Source organism: Furipterus horrens, unplaced genomic scaffold (assembly GCF_987537825.1).
Source record: "Furipterus horrens unplaced genomic scaffold, mFurHor1.1.pri manual_scaffold_2, whole genome shotgun sequence".
NCBI classification, from domain to species: domain Eukaryota; kingdom Metazoa; phylum Chordata; class Mammalia; order Chiroptera; family Furipteridae; genus Furipterus; species Furipterus horrens.
The window spans coordinates 10768631-10788087 of NW_028327172.1; the positions used below are offsets into that span (position 1 = coordinate 10768631).

Genomic DNA, 19457 nt, shown 5'->3' on the forward strand with positions numbered 1-19457 from the left:
AGATGTGTTTTAACTACTCACCATACAGCTATCAGAGAAACATTTCAAATCTCTACATTCCCCCTTTAAGCTGATATCCACTTCCAGTTGCACTTTTAGATACTTTAAAATACTACTCTACAACTCACTATGCTTAGACATATACTAGACAAATTAATCTATAATATCTTCAGTGCTCTTTGCTTAAAGAATAATCCTTGGCCTGCGAGCCAAGTGTCGCTGGTTCGATTCTCAGTCAGGACACATGACTAGGTCGCATGTCAGGTCCCGAGTTGGGGGCGTGAGTGAGAGGCAACCACACAGTGATGTTTCTATTCCTCTCTTTCTCCTTTCCCCTCGCTCTAAAAATAAAATGAATAAACAAACAAAACAAATAAATAAATAAATTATTTTTTTTTAAAAAAAAGAATAATCCTGCCTCATGAATAAAATAGTAATATGCATCACATATTCCATATAAAACTAAAACCAGAATTCAATCTGTTAGAATTTTTGGCTCAAGTATACTAAAAAGTATACAAGATTATTTAACTGAATAATTTCTTAAATCTCCGTACTTGTGTTTGTTGGTGTTCTTTGATTCTATCGTACAGAGACAGGCCAATAGGAGTTGAGTAATGAATGTTTGAATGAGTGATTAAATGAGTGAAATGGTAAGTAAGTATTGCTATGCCCTACCTCAGGCTTCTGGCAAAATCTAGAGGTTTTAGAGCATCAGTAAACATTGGAAGCATATTTTTTTAACCTACCTTGCACCCGTATAAAATCACTCCAATCATAACACCAAAAGAAAGGCTTACATGCACTTAGTTCTTTTCCTAACAAGTTCCTGTCAAAGCCCATGATTTAACACTATTTTTTGGTGACAATTAAATCAGTTATATGTAAAGAGTTTAGAATATTGCATTGTAAGTAATGATCATTATATAAACGGTCATAAGTGAAGGAGAAGAGAGTAGTGGGGCAATTGAAACTAATATTTACTCTTTACCTACAATGTGTCAGTCTCTCTAAAGTGTACATATATGATAGATAAATAGATAGATAGATAGATAGATATGTAATTTTCCTAATTTAACCCATACAGCAACCTTGTGAGATATCTGTTGTCATTCTTACAGTACAGATTAAGACACATGTCTTATATTGGGCAAGGTCACCAAGCTTCTTTGCAGCCAAAGGGAGATTCTACCAAATCCTTACTAACTGTATAGTAAGATCTTATATTTTCTAAATATCTTTATTACTTTGAAAACAAGCAAAATAAGAATAAATTAGCCACTAATATAGCATTAGTAGTGGGGACATTTCCCCCATTACTAAAGTAGTGTTACACCTCATTCACCCTCTGAGGCTACAACATAAGACAGCACATTAACCCTTCTCTTCTCTTAGGCGTCTCTGTACCTATGTCATGGGGTAGTTTTAATGATTAGATGATATAAACAAATAAAGTTCTGAGCATTGTCACTATGGTAACATTTTTTACATAAATGAGAGAATGATCCCAAATCGCCTTGTTGCCTTCCTGCCCACCGTAACAACAGTAAGATAACTCATTAGATGCTTTTGTTTTGTTTTATGTGTTTACAAGCCCATCCTTCAAGGTAAAGATAAAATTTCTTATACTTCCAAGTCAGGTTTAAATCCCTCTTACTCCCGGAAAAATTCTGAGACCTCAGAAACAAGAATTCACAGAATTCGTTGACTCAACACTGTGAATTATACTAGCATAAAAATCAATAGGAACTAACTATTTTGGTTTGCTCGTAACATGTAATCAATGGGGAGGCCATATAGAGTTACTTTATTTAATTGGAAGTCAACTTATTCCTAAGTTTTGGCCCACTTTACTAAGTTAACTAATAGTCATTGAGTATTTACTAAGAGCCAAGAATTAAAATAAATGCAAAGGTAGAAAACAATCAATGTAATCAACTTGATTTAACATCTTGACACAATTTATAAAATTTCTTAAAGTTTTTTCTATCAATAATATACCCATAGCCGATGTGTACTCAAATTGTTTTCATTTCATTGAGATCATTTTTACTTTACATTTTAAGAAAATAAACAATTAATTGGCACATGTTTCATTATATCACTCCATCTGTTCTGTCATGATTACAGCACAACATTATCTACTAAATCCTGAACAGAAAGACCAAATTGTTCTATAATTATCATTTCAGGGCACATTCTACACGTGAATTTATCTTTAATTATATGTATATTTTTTCATATCATTATCAGTCCATTAATCAATTCATTACTTTCTTTAATCTTCTGGACCAACATTGTGCTACATTTGGGTTACAAAAGGTAGATAGAATCTGGTGCAATCCCTGCTTGCAGGGAGCCATCTATCCAATAGAAGAAATAGTCACTAATCAAATAAATAAAATAAAATTAGCAACCTTAAAACCTGATAGCTACTAATTTCCTAACTATATTTCTCAGAGTTTGTATTTGAAAGGAAGTGGGGGCTGGGATACTTTATTTTATTACTTGTTTATGTGTTTTTTGAAACAATGAAACAACCTTATGATTATATCCATTTTTTCTTTCCATCAATATGGCATTTTAGGGTGTTAGAATTCTCATTTAAAAAAAAAAAACAAGACGGAATATGGAATCTATAACTGGTAACTACACCATGATGACTCGGCTTATTCTATTCAGGTTTCCATCTCACTCTGAACTGTAGATTGTCTTATTCTTTATGATTCTGACATTGTATGATTTTAATGGGGGTGATTGATGACATTAATCAGGCTTAATCCATGCCTTCAAACCCCCGTGTAATTTTTCCTTAGCAACCCATCCTTTGTAGACCTTTGTTACTCCTCAGGCATTGTTCCCGAAATGCTGGCCAATTTCCTTTCAGAGAACAAACTTATTTCTGATTATGGCTGTGCCTTGCAGTTTTATTTTTCTGTGCTTTTCCAGACACAGAATCCTTTACCTTGGCTGCTATGGCATACGATTGTCACCATCTGTAACCCTTTACTGTATATAGTTGTGATGTGTTGGGGAATCTGTGTATGTTTGGTTGTCATTGGAGGCAATGTGAGTTCCTTGGTTCATATATCCTTTGCATTTATTCTAAAGCACTGTGATAAAAATGTTATTAATCATTTTTTTCTGTGATTTCCTCCCTTGCTTAAGCTAGTCAGCACAGACACATCAATTAATGAGGGGCTTCACTCCACGGAGGGCAGCTCAATGGAAATTATGTTTCATGACATCATCATCTCCTACTTTTTCATTCTTTTCTCATTATTAAAGATCTGCTTTCCAGTGGGAGCAGGAAAGCCTTCTCTGTATGTGCCTCTCACCTAACTTCTGTGGCCATCTGTCAGGGGCCTCTTCTCCTAATACTAATAAATTTATCTTAGTTGTACACCAAGATCATCCTCATGCTGAGCCCATTGATTTACAGTTTGAGAAACATGTATGTAAATGACACTACTAAGAAAGCCACAGGAATGAAGGCAGACTCATTGTGAGATATAACCTTCCAAGATTCATCTAATTCCCTAATTATAAGATCTAACTGGGAACCTGCAACCCCCTTACCAGCACACACACAACTTCTATCAATTTAATCAAACACTCGTTTTTCATGTAGTCAAAAGCAGTTTATAGCCCCAACATATAATAAGACATTTAAAAGTTTTAAAATTACTGCTTAAAGTTAATGCAACAATGGATGGTAGCTGGTTGTCTTAAAGGATATAATAAATACTTTAGAAAAGTGTGTGTGTACATGTGTGCATGTGTGCATTAACATATAGAATATCAAGGGTAGATTACTGGATGAGAGAAGAAGCCAGATTCCTTTGATTCATATGCCTGCTCGGTACCCAGTTACTGAGCAGCATTTTGAACAAGTGGCAGGAGTAAAACTCAACTAAAGCCCAAGCAAAGATGGGTGTCAACCCCAACAGTATAAAGATAGCATCTAGTTAGCACATCACTCTCCCATAAGACAAGCGAAATGTATTTAAAATCAGGTTTCATATGCTTTTCAAATATATATAGTATGATTGTTCGTTGGAATACTACATAGCAAAGAGAATGAATAAACTATTATCACATGTAACAACTTGGAGGAATCTCAAATACGTAATATTGAATGAAAGAATACAGACATAATAGGATAAAAACAGAAGGATTTTAATTTTGTATACTTTATAAAAATATAGAAAACGATTTACCATTTAGGCATCACTTGTGATAGGGTTCACAAACAGCCTCTGAAAGGCTTGTTTTCTGATTTTTGTCCAGGGTTTGAATGCAGGGATATTTTAATTTTCAAAAATTTCCCTTTTAAAAAAATATACACATGCAAAACTTTAAAAGGTTTTCTAAAAACAAAGACTATGTACCATCAGACTGTAAGCAACTGCAGGATTTCATTATTAATTTTTAAATCTCTAACAGTTTTTTAGGCACACATGTTTTCAAAATATTATTATAAAATTAACAAAGCATACAACTTTCATGGATTATTTCATTAAATGATTGTCTTTTGTTACCAGAAAATACTACCTTGCTTATATCTCAGAGGATGTTTCAGCAACTCAGTCACTACTTCTCTTGTTTCCTGCAACAGGAAGCCTGGTGTCCCTTGGTAACATTGTCATGCACTGAATTTATGCGATAATGACCCCTGCTTCAGGGCCAGAAAACCACTATCTGGAAAAAAGAGATTATAAGTAGATGATTACCTATGCAGTATTATGTTTAGGGACACCTGTGATATCAAGAAAGCCTTAAAGATATAGCTTTCTTATCTCTTGTTTGTCTCTGAAGTCTTAACTTCTATTGTAAATCTTTCTCCTCAACTGCAGTTAAAGAAAGCCATTCTATTCCAATATAAAACCTTTGGGAATAAATTTAAATTACCTAATTTTCATCAATGTATTGCTATCCATACTCTGGATTTAACGGGAGTTAGACTATAGGCGCTTCCATGTCTATGAAGATAACCTTTGGATCCTGCCTAAAGGCGGGTAGCCTGAGGAAATTGGCATCCCTGGAGACAGGAAGCACCCGAGGGGAAAATGAGTATGGAAGGGAATCAGAAGGAAGGTGACCAAGGATGGCTCCACCTCCACCAAATACACACTGGAAAAGCAGAGAATGGTAGGGAACTTCTTAGGTCCCACAGATGTAGCACTTTTTTGCATTTACCTGGTGGAAAACTACTTAGTTGGTTTGAGATTTGCCTTAACAATATGTCCCACAGTAGTACACTGGGTGTTTTAGTATTGGAACCATCATACAAAGCGCTGTACATTATGAAAATATATTAAAACTGGCCACTTAAATCACTTTTCCAAAAATTAGAAATATATTAATTTTACTGAATTTGGCCTGAAGAGTATTCTACTTCTATAGGAAGCAGGAAAACTGTAACAGCACACAGGAAAAACAAGTAAGCAAAACAACAGCAAACCTATGTGTACTCCAGGTGACGTTTCCAAAGAAACACGAAACTTCCTGAACCATTGGAATGCACAAACTCTACCTGCCTTACACATCTGATCTTTCTCATTATTTACACAAATTTTGCATTGATAGGTTTTATGCAATTAAATTAACCGCATTAAGACTCAAAATCTAGAGCTAAGACACATGATTTTTGTACCTTTTTTAGAACACGAATCAACTATGGACATTTAAAGGCTACACAGCAACCTGTGTTTTATAAGTGCACTACAATGATTCACTCTTATGATAAAATATTGCTCAATAAATGGACAGTATAAAGATTACCCCCTCCCAAACTGCCAGGTTACACACATCAAGGGACACCAGTTTCTTTATTTTCCATTGCTTCCTGGAACTGTGCAAAGCAGCTTCTTTCCATATTACTCCTCCTCACACCAGCATTATTTATATTCAATTGCCCAGCTAATAGAAATAAAACAGATAACTTCCTGATGTGGCAACTCAGTGCTGGAGTATTGCCTTGGTTTAGATGTGGGAATTGAAAGGCCTCAGTCCTCTCAGTAATCTAGGAGTCTCGGGTCATTAATCTTGTGCACTTTCCAATGTCACTTTAATGTAAACACCCAATAACGTGCTATGAGAGTATTTGAGAGTATTTAACTGTTATCTATTAAGATAAATTTGTTTCATTGCACTGTATTCAGGAACCTATTTTGAGCAACTTTTTACATTTTTATTATTTACTTATTTATTTTCCTTTGTGTTGAATTTATTGGGGTGACACTGGTGAACAAAATGATAGATAGTTCAGGTCACAATTCTACAGCACGTCATCTGTACACTGTGTTGTGTATTTGCCACCCAAAGTCAAGTCTCCATCCCTCACCATTCATCCTCCATATACCCACCTCCACCGCCCTCCATCCTTCCTCCCCTCGGCAATCACCACACTGTTGTCCCCATGAGTTTTTTCTTTCCTTTTTTTTTTTTTTTGCTCAATCCCTCTACTACCTGTGCAGCCTGGTCTCTATCTATGAGTCTAGTAATTTTTTATTTGTTAATTCATTTTGTTTATTAGATTCCACAATGAGTGAAATAATATGGTATGTGTCTTTCTCTGACTGGCTTATTTCACTTAGTATAATGTTCTCCAGGTACATCCATGTTGTCACAAAAGGTGAAATTTTCTTCTTTTTCATGACCAAGTAGTACTCCATTGTGTAAATGTACCACAGCTTTTTTAGCCACTCCTCTACTGATGGACACCTAGGTTGCTTCCAAACTTTGGTGATTGTATAAAAAATGCTGCAATGAACATAGGGGTGCATAAGTTCTTTTGAATTAGTGTTTCAGGTTACTTTGAATAAATTCCCAGAAGTGGAATTGCTGGGTCACGAGGCAGTTCCATTTTTAATTTTCTGAGTTAACTCCACACCGCTTCCCACAGTGGCCGCACCAGTCTGCGCTCCCACCGACAGTGCACCAGTGTGTTCCCTTTTCTCCAAACCAAAGAAATACAAAAGATTGTAAGAAAATATTACAAACAACTAAGTGCCAAAATATTGGACAATCAAGACGAAATGCATAGATTCCTAGAAACATACAACACTCCAAAACTGAACCCGGAAGAGTCAGAGAATTTGAATAGACATATTACAACTAGTGAAACTGAAGCAGTAATCAAAACACTCCCAACACACAACAGTCCTGGACAAGATGGCTTCACAGTTGAGTTTTACCAAACATTCACAGAACACCTATTTTGAGCATGTTTATGAATTTAATGAAAATGTCTAAAAGACTCTAGTTTACTTATTACCTCTAGGTTTCAATTTCAGTATTGTGAGTTTACTGGAAACAACTCAGGATGTGTGTATCCTAAAATATATGATAATGTATGGTGATTATTATATAATGTAAAGCATCTCACTCTGGTAAAAAGGCCAAAATTGAATTTATTTATAGTCAAACTTATAGGCTTGTAAAGTCTATTTTTTAGAATTTATTTTAAAGAAAAACCAAGCTATGATAAATTATGTATGTATAATTTTAATCATACCAAATTTTATGGTATGATGATTGTACATAAATCTACATGCTATTAGCAAAGGATGAATGAATAAATTAATGTAGAAAAGGTTGCACTGACATATTTCATAATAATTACTTGGATAGAAGTTATATTTATTGTTATAACTTTTGTTTAAAAATTAAAAATTACATAATAGACAGCAAAATTTAGTTTTCCCTAAGCACTATGAATACAGTCAGTTTTTTCTGTATTTACAAAAAAAATTATTTTGTGAACATGTTTAATATGAGAGTGTTTGTGTCTGTGTGTCTTTGTGTGTGACTTGAGTGGTTATTTGTTTTGTAAATTATGTGATCAAAACAAAATGCTTGTGTAAGGACTGGTGAACTAGAAATATAATATTAAGCAATAAGGTAGAGAGGGACAAAAGTAACATTTTTAAAAAGGTCCATGTTTCTTTCTCAATCACCCAGTCTGTAGGAAATAACCTACGATAAAACATATTATTATATCTGTCACTTATTCCTGAGAGACCAGCAGGCAGGCCCAGGCGTAGATGTGGTGATATAAATCAGGTCATTGAGGAGACGGAGCTGAACCCTCTGCCAGAGAGACTGCAGGCAACAAAGAAGTCAGTTTTCTGGAACAGATACAGTTATTTCCTATTGTTTTCTAATTTCTCTTTTAGATTTCTTTAGGTTTCTTTTTATTTTTTGTCTTTGACAGAAAGCATGTTATAAAACCAATGAAGGGTATGAAATATCATGCAAACTTTTAGTTACTTTTATCAATCTCAATATTCTAAAGCTATTCACAAATGGCAAGGATTACAATAAAATGTAAGTACCGATTGTGAAGGTGGTTGGACTATTTTTTTGTTTTTAATTTCTTACCTCTACTTTTAGATATTTTAAAAATATTTTCATTTTGAAGTGAAATTTTTTTTTAAATGTCTCTACAAACACAGGTAATTAGATGAGTTCAGACCAGGTAGTTTGGGCATCTGCATGTGGATCTCTACATGATTATTCAGATGTCATTCTTTATCTGCTCTTCATTCAACTCCATTTTCTTCATATTCTCACAGAAAAGAGGAGATAATGTATTATATACGATATAATACATTTGTGTAAAATGTAACAGTAAAACATAGAATGCAACTGGCCTTCCAAGGACCAATTCTTTTTAACCAAAAGAAAGCAGATTTCAGAGATACTCAAGAGAAGGGGTATTTTTAAAAATAATAGAGCAAAATTACAATTTCTAAGGAACTGGGAGTTCAAATATAAATCTCTCTGAGGTTATGGGGATGGACACATGAGGACATTTACCTCGCATGTTGAACATTTGATCTGTTGGTGAATAGATTCGGTGGATTCTAGCAGATTAGAGCAGACAGTCTCACACAGTAATCCATACTTGCCTCTCAGTCACCTGTGCTACCAGGATGCCTACAATTGGGTCCCAAAATTTCTCCCCATGAGCAATGCTGTCAGAGGGAGCATGGTTAGCCCTAGCACATTTCAGGTTGTGTACTCTTAACGTGTCATTCATGAAGAACTCCCAACTTCTTGGGCAAGCCTTCCCTGCTCTGGGAGTCCTGGATCACAGACTATCTCCGTCCCTTGTTTACTGAGGTTGAATAGGATGAGGGGATAATGGGGAAGTAGGGACATGCTACATCAAGAAACAAGCCATAGGTCTGCCTGCTTTCCAATGTTGGATGATGGGGGAAAAACAAAGAAATATTTTTCCTTACCTGCATGTCTCACCTCACTGTGCTTCTTTATTACAGAATGTAACAATACCTGTACTACATTGAGAACAGAAACAACCTTGTAATAAGATGCGGGTTATCTGGACCAAATAATTGTAAGAACAACTTGCTTGACTCTGAGGGCATCAATTTCTTAATCTATAAGATAGGGAAATACTACACAGGTTGGTATGGAAATAAAAGGCTTTAATTTGGATCAAAGTGTTCTACAAACTCTATCGAGCGCCATACAAATTTAAGCTGTATTATTTTCATTTTATCAAGTCATATTAAATTGGAAATATTCCAGAAAGTTGGTTTACTTAAAGGATGTACATTATCTCTTTTTTAATTACTGAAAAATAGAAAAGACCAGCAGTTTGACTGTTAAGATAGTAAGATGATTTTGCCCTCCAGTTGCATTTTCTTCCTCCACAACCAGGGATTTGCAGACCTGAGTGATGGCTGCTGAGAACTGCACTGTGTTCACAGACTTCGTATTCTTAGGACTCTCGGGCAGACAGGACGTGCAGCAGGGGCTCTTTGTGCTCTTCCTGCTGGTTTACGGCATCACTGTGTTCGCCAATCTAGGGATGGTCCTGCTGATCAACGGGGATCCCCGACTGCACACGCCCATGTATTATTTCCTGAGCAATCTGTCTTTCTGTGACGTCTGTTACTCCTCCACTGTCTCTCCCAAGATGCTGGCTGATTTCTTATCTGATCAGAAAAGGATTCCGTTTAATTTATGTGTGGTTCAGATGTTTTTTTTTGGTACCTTTGCAGCTGTGGAATGTGTCATGCTGTCTGTCATGGCGTATGACCGTTACGTAGCCATTTGTAATCCACTTCTTTATACAGTTACCATGTCCAGGAAAGTGTGCATCCAGCTCGTGGCCATTGCGTACATGGCAGGTTTTATAGACATGGCAGTCTTCGCCTCTTGCACTTTTCCATTATCATTCTGCAGTTCCAATATCATCAATCACTTTTTCTGTGACATCCCGCCCTTGTTAGCCCTCTCCTCCTCGGACACAACCATCAGTGAGATAGCGCTGACCGTTTCCTGTAGCTGCGTTGTGGGGTCCAGCGTCGTCACTGTCCTCCTCTCCTACAGCTACATCATCACTACCATCCTCAGAATGAAGTCGGCCGAGGGCAGACGCAAAGCCTTCTCTACCTGTGCCTCGCACTTAACCGCTGTGGCTATATTTTTTGGGACGCTCCTGTTCATGTATTTCCGACCCAGCTCGAGTTACTCCATGGACACGGACAAAGTGGCCTCTGTTTTCTACACAGTTGTCATCCCCATGTTAAACCCACTGATCTACAGTCTAAGGAATAAAGATGTGAAAGGGGCCCTGAGAAAAGCAGTTGGCACTAACTTATGTTCTGGGTGAAAGTGTGTTCACTCACAAAGTTTTTCTTTAGAGATGTTGAGAGCTAAAATTTATGTACTTTGACACAGTTTTCTGTAGTCTCACCAATACATTCTGGATATTTCTTTATCTACCTTTGTGCCTAAATTGAATGTAGGGAATAGTCATTACTGACCTTTATCTCTTCAAACTGAAGAAGAGGAGTAATAGGTTTATTCTATTGTTTTGCAAAGAGGGTCTTTATATACTACTATGCTCTCTTCATGGGTATATATCCCAGAGAGATATGGGCATAGTAACATCTCCCTCCATGTTTAAAGCTCCATTTTTTTAAACAGTGGTTTTAATAAACTTGCTTAGCCAGAGGGAGTTTTAGTGGTTTAAGTTCGCTTTTTTTTTTTTTTTTGTCTTTTTCTTATGTACAAGGGTCATCTTATAAATTTTCCACAATAGCACTTAGAAGTAAAAAGTAGTAAATAAATTAATAAGAATAAGTAAAATTCTCCTGCGCTAGTGCAAAGTTCCATAAATGCAAGGTTTTTGACTATTTTCTTCTACTTTTCTATTTACAATGTTCATTTTCAGGATGCCATTCAAATTTATTTATTGAATGAGTGAAGGGGTGTCCCCTATAAGATAGATGTAAACAGCAACCTTTGTGAATGAAAAAGGGAAACTTTTTCTTTGTTTTATTTTATTCTAGTAAGTTCATTTTACACAACACCCACCTGTACTTCTTCTTTTGATTGATGCTGAGTAAGTATCAGGGACAGGGATGATTTGATGTAGAGAACTTCTGAGATTCTCTATTTCTGGTCATTCTATCCCAAGTATCAACAGGATGAGCAGTTCTAGATTTATACAGCACATCATAGTCTTCACATCAGACTTTGGATTTCCCCTCTTGCCACCACTCTGCAGAGCAGGTACATGCTCTTGACGGCTGTACAGAAACTGTATGAATAGCACTTGGGGGAATAGGACCTTGACCTCCTCTAATAGTCACTAGAAAAGAAAACTTTGTCACCCTTTATATGTTCATACCATTATATTAATTATTTTTTAAAAGCTGAAATGCCCAATTGATGCAGTTTAAGTTGAAGAGTTATTAACAAAAATTTATGTTCAATGAAGAAAAAACAATCAAGTAGTATTTACACTAGTATTCCAGTTGTAATTACTTAAATCGGTCTTCTGTAAATCTGTGAAATAAACTGAAACTGTATTCTAAACACAATTTTAATAGTAGTCTTTGCTTAGTGGTTGGATGTTAAGTAATGCTAAAATCTATCTCAATAACTTAACGTAATTTTACCTGATGTTTGCACTATTCTCAAATAATTATTAATAGTTAGAAAGAACATTATATAATTCCAGGTTCTGAGAGTATTCACCTAATTTTTAGGTTGCCATTCTGTGCAAAACCTGGAGGCTCTCTCTTCTTCTTCCTGGAGGACAGAATAATAGATTACAGAAAGCTTTTCTATTTAGGTCCTCTTCTCTTTATACACACACACACATACATACACACACACACACAAACATCTATCTCTTTAATGTATAAAGTGTGCTTAATGCATGTACTTCAAACATCATAAGAGTGAAACAACACACATCTCAGCTCTGGCTAAATGTTCCATTTTTAAATCACAGACCACTATCTCCTTTAAGCATTGTACTAATATCACTCTGTTATTATCTCTCCATCTCCCATATGAGATTATGAGCATTCTTAGCTCAAGGATTGAGCATTCCATGTCTATTATCCAAAGTGCCTGCATGGTGTCAGTGACACAAAATGACAAAACTGACAGAAATATACTAAAGTGAAATATTAGATAACATTATAGCTCTTATCAGACATCACTAAAACAACGGATCTCAGGGTCTGAGGCTTGGCAATGCCTATTTCCTCACTCCTCAGAAAGTGCATAGGTGGTTGTGGACACTAAGACAATGGACCTGTGAAGACCTACATATGAATTACACTCTGAGTAAAGAACAGTCATCTCTGAACGTTATCAAAATTTGTCTATTTGTTTATCTCTGCTCCAGTTCCCACCTGAACTGTATTACAAGCAACAGTATGGGAGAAAACATTGTATATTTTAAAACATTATCCAAAAAAAACATATTTTTTTATAAAAGATCATCCTCACAGGGTGGGTGGGGATGGACGAGGATATAAAGGTAATAAATGGTAATGAAAAAATACAATAAAAAATAAACTATTAAAAAATCATCCTCACACATATGAACTGAATCAGCAGAATCAGCTTTCAATGAGTGTTTATTTCTACACTTTGTTAACTATCCACCAGTCTAACAACAAAAAATATTTAAAATATGCATATACTGAGTCATTACTCATGTAAATTGTATGTTAAGGAATGTGAGAATATAAAAAACATATCTATACCTATAGAGATTAGATAGATACATAAATGAGAGATAGATAGATTTAAAATACATATATATGTAAAATACAAAATTTGTCTCCTAGAGGAAGTCAATGTTATACAGTTAAAGAAGACAATATACTACCCCAAAGATGCTACTTGGCATATTGGTTATTTTGAAATACAGTTACCTAAGAAAGCTGATGTAAGAAGAACATTCTGAAACGCCTTTGTCCTCCTAAGAGCAGGAAATAAATCTCACAAGAGTAAGTTACTCTCCCATGTGAAAGTTACCAGAAGGCAGAAGGCATCTTGAATTTAGGGTTGAAAAATCTGTATAAACTAAACTTGTTACTTCTCCACTAACTCACTACCTGTAGCTCAAACCTCTCTGTCACGTCAATTCTTCACAAATCTAAACTGTGTAAAACTTGCCTGCTTTGGTCACTTCTTTAAGTCTCACATTTTTGAAGGGTTCCTGTATGTGCAGAATCAAATTTATTTTTCTCCTGTTAATCTGTCTTATGTCAATTTAACTATTGGAGCAACCAAAGAACCTAGAATAGGATAACGGGAAAGTTTTCTTCACCTACACAGACCAAAAAAGAAAAAAAAAATCATTTCAGTGAGAATAGCTGACATATACTTGGAGAGGAAATTGGACATGGCTAATGAAAAGAGCACCTACCCTTCTCAAACTATTCCAAAAAACCCAAGAGGATGGAGGACTTCCAAGCTCATTTTATGATGCCAGCATTATTTTACTTCCAAAACCAGGTAAAGACACTGCAAAGAAAGAAAATTATAAGTCAAAATCCCTGATGAACACAGATGCTAAAATCCTCAACAAAATATTAACAAACCAGATCCAGCAATACATTAAGAAGATCATACACCATGATTACCTGGGACTTATTCCAAGAACGTTAGTTTGGTACAATATTTACAAATTAATAAATATGGTACATTACATAAACAAAATGAAGAACTAAAAGCACCTGATTATATCAATAGATGGGAAAAAAGCACTTGATAAAACCCAGCACCCCTTTATGATCAAAAAAACTCTTCAGCAAAATGAGAATAGAGGGGTCATACCTCAACAATATAAAAGCTATATATGACAAACCCCAGGAAACATCATACTCAAAGGGAAAAAACTACAAGTGTTTTCCTTAGGACCAGGATCAAGACAGGAATGTTCATTTTTACCATTCTTAACATAGTACTGAAAGTACTAGCTGTAGCAATCAGAAAAGAAGAAATAAAAGGCATTAAGTAGAAAGGAGGAAATAAAACTGTCACTATTTGCAGATGACATGACATTGTATATAGAAAACCCTAAAGACTCCATCCAAAAACTGCTAGATCTAATAAATGAATTTGGTAAAGCAGCAGGATACAAAATTAATACTCAGAAATTGGTGGCATTTTTATACACCAATAACAAACTATCAGAAAGAGAAGTTAAAAAAAAATCCCATTTACTATTGCAACAAAAAAATGGATACTAGCAATAAACTTAAACAAAGAGATAAAAGACCCATACTAAGAAAATTATAAGACACTGAAGAAAGAAACTGAGAAATATACAAATATGTGGGAGCATACAACATGTTCATGGATAGAAAGAATTAAAATCATTAAAATGTTCATACTACCTAAAGGAATCTACAGATTCAACACAATTCCCATTACAATACCAATGGCATATCTCACAGATTTAGAACAAATATTCCAAAAATTTATATGGAACCACAAAAGACCTCAAACAGCCTCAGCAATCTTCAGAAAGAAGAACAAAGTTGGGGGTATCACAATACCTGATATCAAACTAAACTACAAGACCATAGTAATCAAAACAGCATGGTATTGGCACAAGAATAGGCATATAGCTCAATGGAACAGAATGAAGAGCACAGAAATAAACTCATGCCTTTACAGTTAGTTAATATTTCACAAAGGAGCTGAAAACATTCAATAAATGATGTTGGAAAAATTGAACAGATACATGCAAAAAAATGAAATGAGACCATACGCAAGAAAGAACTCAAAGTAGATTAAAGACTTAAATGTAAGTTGCGAAATCATAAAAATCCTAGAAGAAAGCATTGAAAGTAAAATCTCAGACATTTCTCATAGAAATATTTTTGCCAATATATCTTCTTGGGCAAGGGAAACAAGGAAATATAAACAAATGGAACTACTTCAAACTAAAAAGTGTTTGCACAGAAAAAGAAGCCATCAACAATATGAAAAAGGGAACCCACTGAATAGAGAACATATTTACCAATGCAACATCTGATAAGGGGTTAATTTCCAAAATAAAGAAGTTATAAAACTCAACAACAAGAAAACAAACAACCCAATTTAAAAATAGGCAAAGGATCTGAACAGACACTTCTCCAAAGAGGACCTACACATGGCCAATAGACATGAAAAGATGCTCAATATCACTAATTATCAGAGAGATGAAAATTAAAACCACAATGAGATATTCACCTCATATCTGTCAAAATGATTATCATCCACAAATCAACAAACAATACATGCTGGCAAAGATGTGGAGAAAAGAGAACCCTAGTGCACTGTTGGTGGGAATGAAGACTGGTGCAGCCACTATGGAAAGCAGAATGAAGTTTCACCAAAAAAATAAAAATGGAACTGCCTTTTGACCCAACAATTTCACTTCTGGGAATATACCCAAAGAAACCTGAAACACTAATTTGAAAAAATATATATGCACCCCCATGTTCATTGTAGGATTTTTTACAATAGCTAAATCTGGAAACAGCCCATGCTCATCAGAGGATGAGTGGTTAAAAATGCTGTGGTAGATTTACACAATAGAATACCACTCAGCTATGAACAAAGACCTTTTGCAACAGCATGGATGGACCTGGAGATTATTAGCCTAAGTGAAATAAACCACTCAGAGAAAGACAAGTACCATATGATCTTACTTACACGTGGAATCTAGTGAACAAAATAATTTAATAAACAAAATAAGTTAATAAACAAAATAGAAACAGAAGCATAGATACAAGGAACAGACTGACAAAGAGAAGGGGGTTGGGGAACTGGATGAAAAAAAGGTGACGGGATTAAGCAAAATATATATAAACACACATAGACAAAGAAAACGGTATGGTGAGAGCCAAGAAGTGAAGGTGGGGGGTGGGGGAGGTGGAAGTGGGCAGAGGGGGAATAAATAGGTTGGGAAGAGACTTTACTTCGGGCAACGAGCACACTATGCAGTGTTCAGATGATGTTTGACTGAGATGTACACTTGAAGCCTGTATGATCTTATGACCCAAAGTCAACCCAGTAAATTCATAAAAAATTAAATGAATATATAAAATTATTTTTGCGTGTTTGAAAAAAAGAAAAGATAAGACAAAGAACAAAGTAGTATTCATGTTAGTTTCCAGTTTGCAATTATTTATATTCTCTCATCACCAGAGAGAGGGAATTTAGAGCCCCAGTGGCAGTATATGCAAAAGTTGTTGTTTCACTGTTCTAATCCCAGACCCCTTCGTCTTGTTCGTTCTTCAATTCTTTACACGTTTACTGTTTTCTTGTCTAAAAGTTATATAAGCTACCTCCTTCCATCACTTCTTTTAGTGATGGGGTTCCCATATGTGCAAAATTAAATTTGTTTGTTTGGTTGTTCTTCTTTTACTGTGTCAATTTAATAATTAGGACAGTCAAAGAAAAGAGAAGAGAAACAGGGAAAAGTTTCCCACCCCTGCATAGTCAAAGAATTATTGCAGCAGGGTGACTGACATCTACATGAGAGAAAGGAATCAGACAATGACTAATGAAGAAAGTAATATGTGAGATTAGCATATTCCAACTGAGAAGTGAAGGAGATGTTTCAGAAATGGGAGAAACAGGATCAGTAGATGAGTGAATAAAAAAAGCTGTGGTACATTTACACAATGGAATGCTACATGGTCATAAAGAAGAAGGAACTCTTACCTTTTGTGACAGCACAGATTGATCTGAAGATTATAATGCTAAGTGAAATAAGCCAGAGAAAAACAAATACCATATAATCTCACATATATGTGGCATCTAATGAAGAATATAAACTGACAAACAAAATAGAAACAGAGGCATTGATACATGAAACAACCTGACAGATCTCAGAGTGGAGGGGGATTTGGTGGGGGCAGGGGGTGTTACTGGATGATATAAATTGAAGGGATTCGCCAAAAAATTATATACGTAACCGATAGACAACAGTGTGATGATTGCCAGAGTGAAGGGTGCGGGGCTGGGTGGAAGTGAGCAATAGGAAAGGGAGAATGGGGACATATGTAATAGTGTCAACAGTAAAAATAAAGTAAAAAAAAAGGGGGGGACATTAACTAGATGATCTATTTAAATTACATCAGACATCTGGTTCCACTGGGGGATGGTGTAGATTCATGGTAGCTATGAAGCATAGCATTAAAATAAATTCTGGTAAATTTGTGAGATAGATTAGTGTAGTAAAAAGAGTGAAGACTTAAAGTTCAGCTTTTGCTAAAGTTGTTGAAGCATTCACTGGGGAAAATACAGAGCCAGAATCTAATTAATCATGTTCTAATAACACAGAAGAGTGAAGGCAGAGGCTTTAGAGATTTTAGTCCCCACAGTCACAAGGTAGAAATAAAATGCCTACTGTTGATGCACCAGAGGTAAGGACAGAGAGATTTGCTTGTTACAGGTAGGTGTCTAAATGCTTAATTGAAAGAATATAGGGGAAGGAAAACCTTACTTTTGAAAAACAAAAAATCAAGAATCGAGATTTTTGTTAATGAATCATTTTATATCTGCTTACTCAGCTAAATAAGAATTTCAGTCTAATGGCCAAACAATGATACTTCTTTGTTAGACCAGTGTCATTTTGTCTGATCTAATTTGTTATTAGTATGAGAAAATTAAATATCTTATTTATATTTTAATCGAGCTTCATAAGTAAACCACTATTTTTATCACTGTGCTAGGGATATCACTGTACATGTAAAGTTAAGGTTTGCTCTTGTGTTTTTCAAATAATAGAGATAGCACATTAAAAAATATCAATATATGTTAATCCATACCATAGTTTTTAATTGCAGAAAAAATAAAAATTAGACCACTGCTCACATTCAAATTTTGCTATATCAGCAAGTACACATAAACATAATGCAAACATAGCAACAACACAGAATCCTATATATCTCAAGAATATTTATTTTTTCTCTATCTATACTCATTTAAATGGAAAGACAACTTAAAATAAAAATAAACTTACACATAATATTTTGTTTTCACTTCTTTTAATCATTTCTCTTTGGTTTGGAAAGGGATTTGTCCTTTGGCAAAAGTCAGCCATACAAATGGGTTATAAATGCTGCCACAAACCAGTGAAGATGAGTGATAGAATTGTTTTGTAAAAGGTGTGTCAGGTTTCAGTAAACACTAAGATGCGATACAGTAAAAGAGTATAACTTTTTTCACTTATTAACTTATATGCAGTAGCATTGTCAATGAACAGAATCAAGTTTTTTTCTTAAGTGAAAACATAAGAAACTATCATATTGGACATCCGTTAGTGTTAAAGCTCAAAGACTGTCTCTGAAATGCTTCTGTTCTTTTTCTTGATGTTCAGGGTTTAGTGAAGAGACGTCTTCATTCTGAAAATTCACTGTGTTTTTAAAAAATGATTTAAAAAATAAGTATATGACTTCAAAAGGTATATATAACTTAAAATCTTTTACAAAAACAAGAATTATTTACTCTCAGATTGTAGGAAACTGCATGATTTCATTATTAAATTTTAAATCTTTAGCAGTTTATTTTATATAATATGTTTTCGAGACGTGCTTGTGAAATTACTGAAGCATAAAACATTCATAGAATATTTAGTTAAATGACAATCCTTTATTCTGCTGAACTACTGTCTTGCTTATAGAACACAGGTACATTTAGCAACCCCTAGTCCCTTCTTTTCGTGTTTCATGCAACAGGAAGACTTAACCGAACCTGATACTCCTTGGTAGCATGGTCATGTACTTGTATGATAATGACCTATATCTCAGGATACAAGCATTTTCTGGAAAAAAGAGTTTATAAGTAGACAATTGTTCACTTAATATTATGCTTAGGGACACCAGTGATACCAGGAAAGCCATGTAGATACAGGTGTTTTTTATTTATTTAATTAAAATTCATAAACATAGATAGCAAGAAATACAATAAAATGGAAGCTTGGATTGGGCAGGTGGTAGAACCTTTTTTATTATTTTGAAATTCTATCCTGCACTTTGGTATATTTTATGAAACATATCCATTTTTACACGGAAAACATTTTTGATGATGCAGCTACAGGAGTTCAAGCTAAGAGTTTCAATACCTGCACATTGATCATTAAATTATTACTTATATATCGTCTTTCATCT

At 34.9% G+C, this 19457-nt stretch overlaps 1 protein-coding gene across 1 annotated transcript; it reads left to right on the forward strand.

The window, feature by feature from the left end:
• The first annotated feature begins 9709 nt into the window (after positions 1-9709).
• LOC150017834 (olfactory receptor 5AR1-like) lies at positions 9710-10648 on the forward strand. Its single transcript, XM_090267552.1, has one exon. The coding sequence runs from the start codon at positions 9710-9712 to the stop codon at positions 10646-10648; it is 939 nt and encodes a 312-aa protein (XP_090123678.1).
• Positions 10649-19457: the final 8809 nt, after the last annotated feature.

What these genes read in the sequence shown, in the direction of transcription:
- LOC150017834 (XM_090267552.1), top strand. Translation starts at nt 9,710, where the DNA reads ATGGCTGCTGAGAACTGCACTGTGTTCACAGACTTCGTATTCTTAGGA.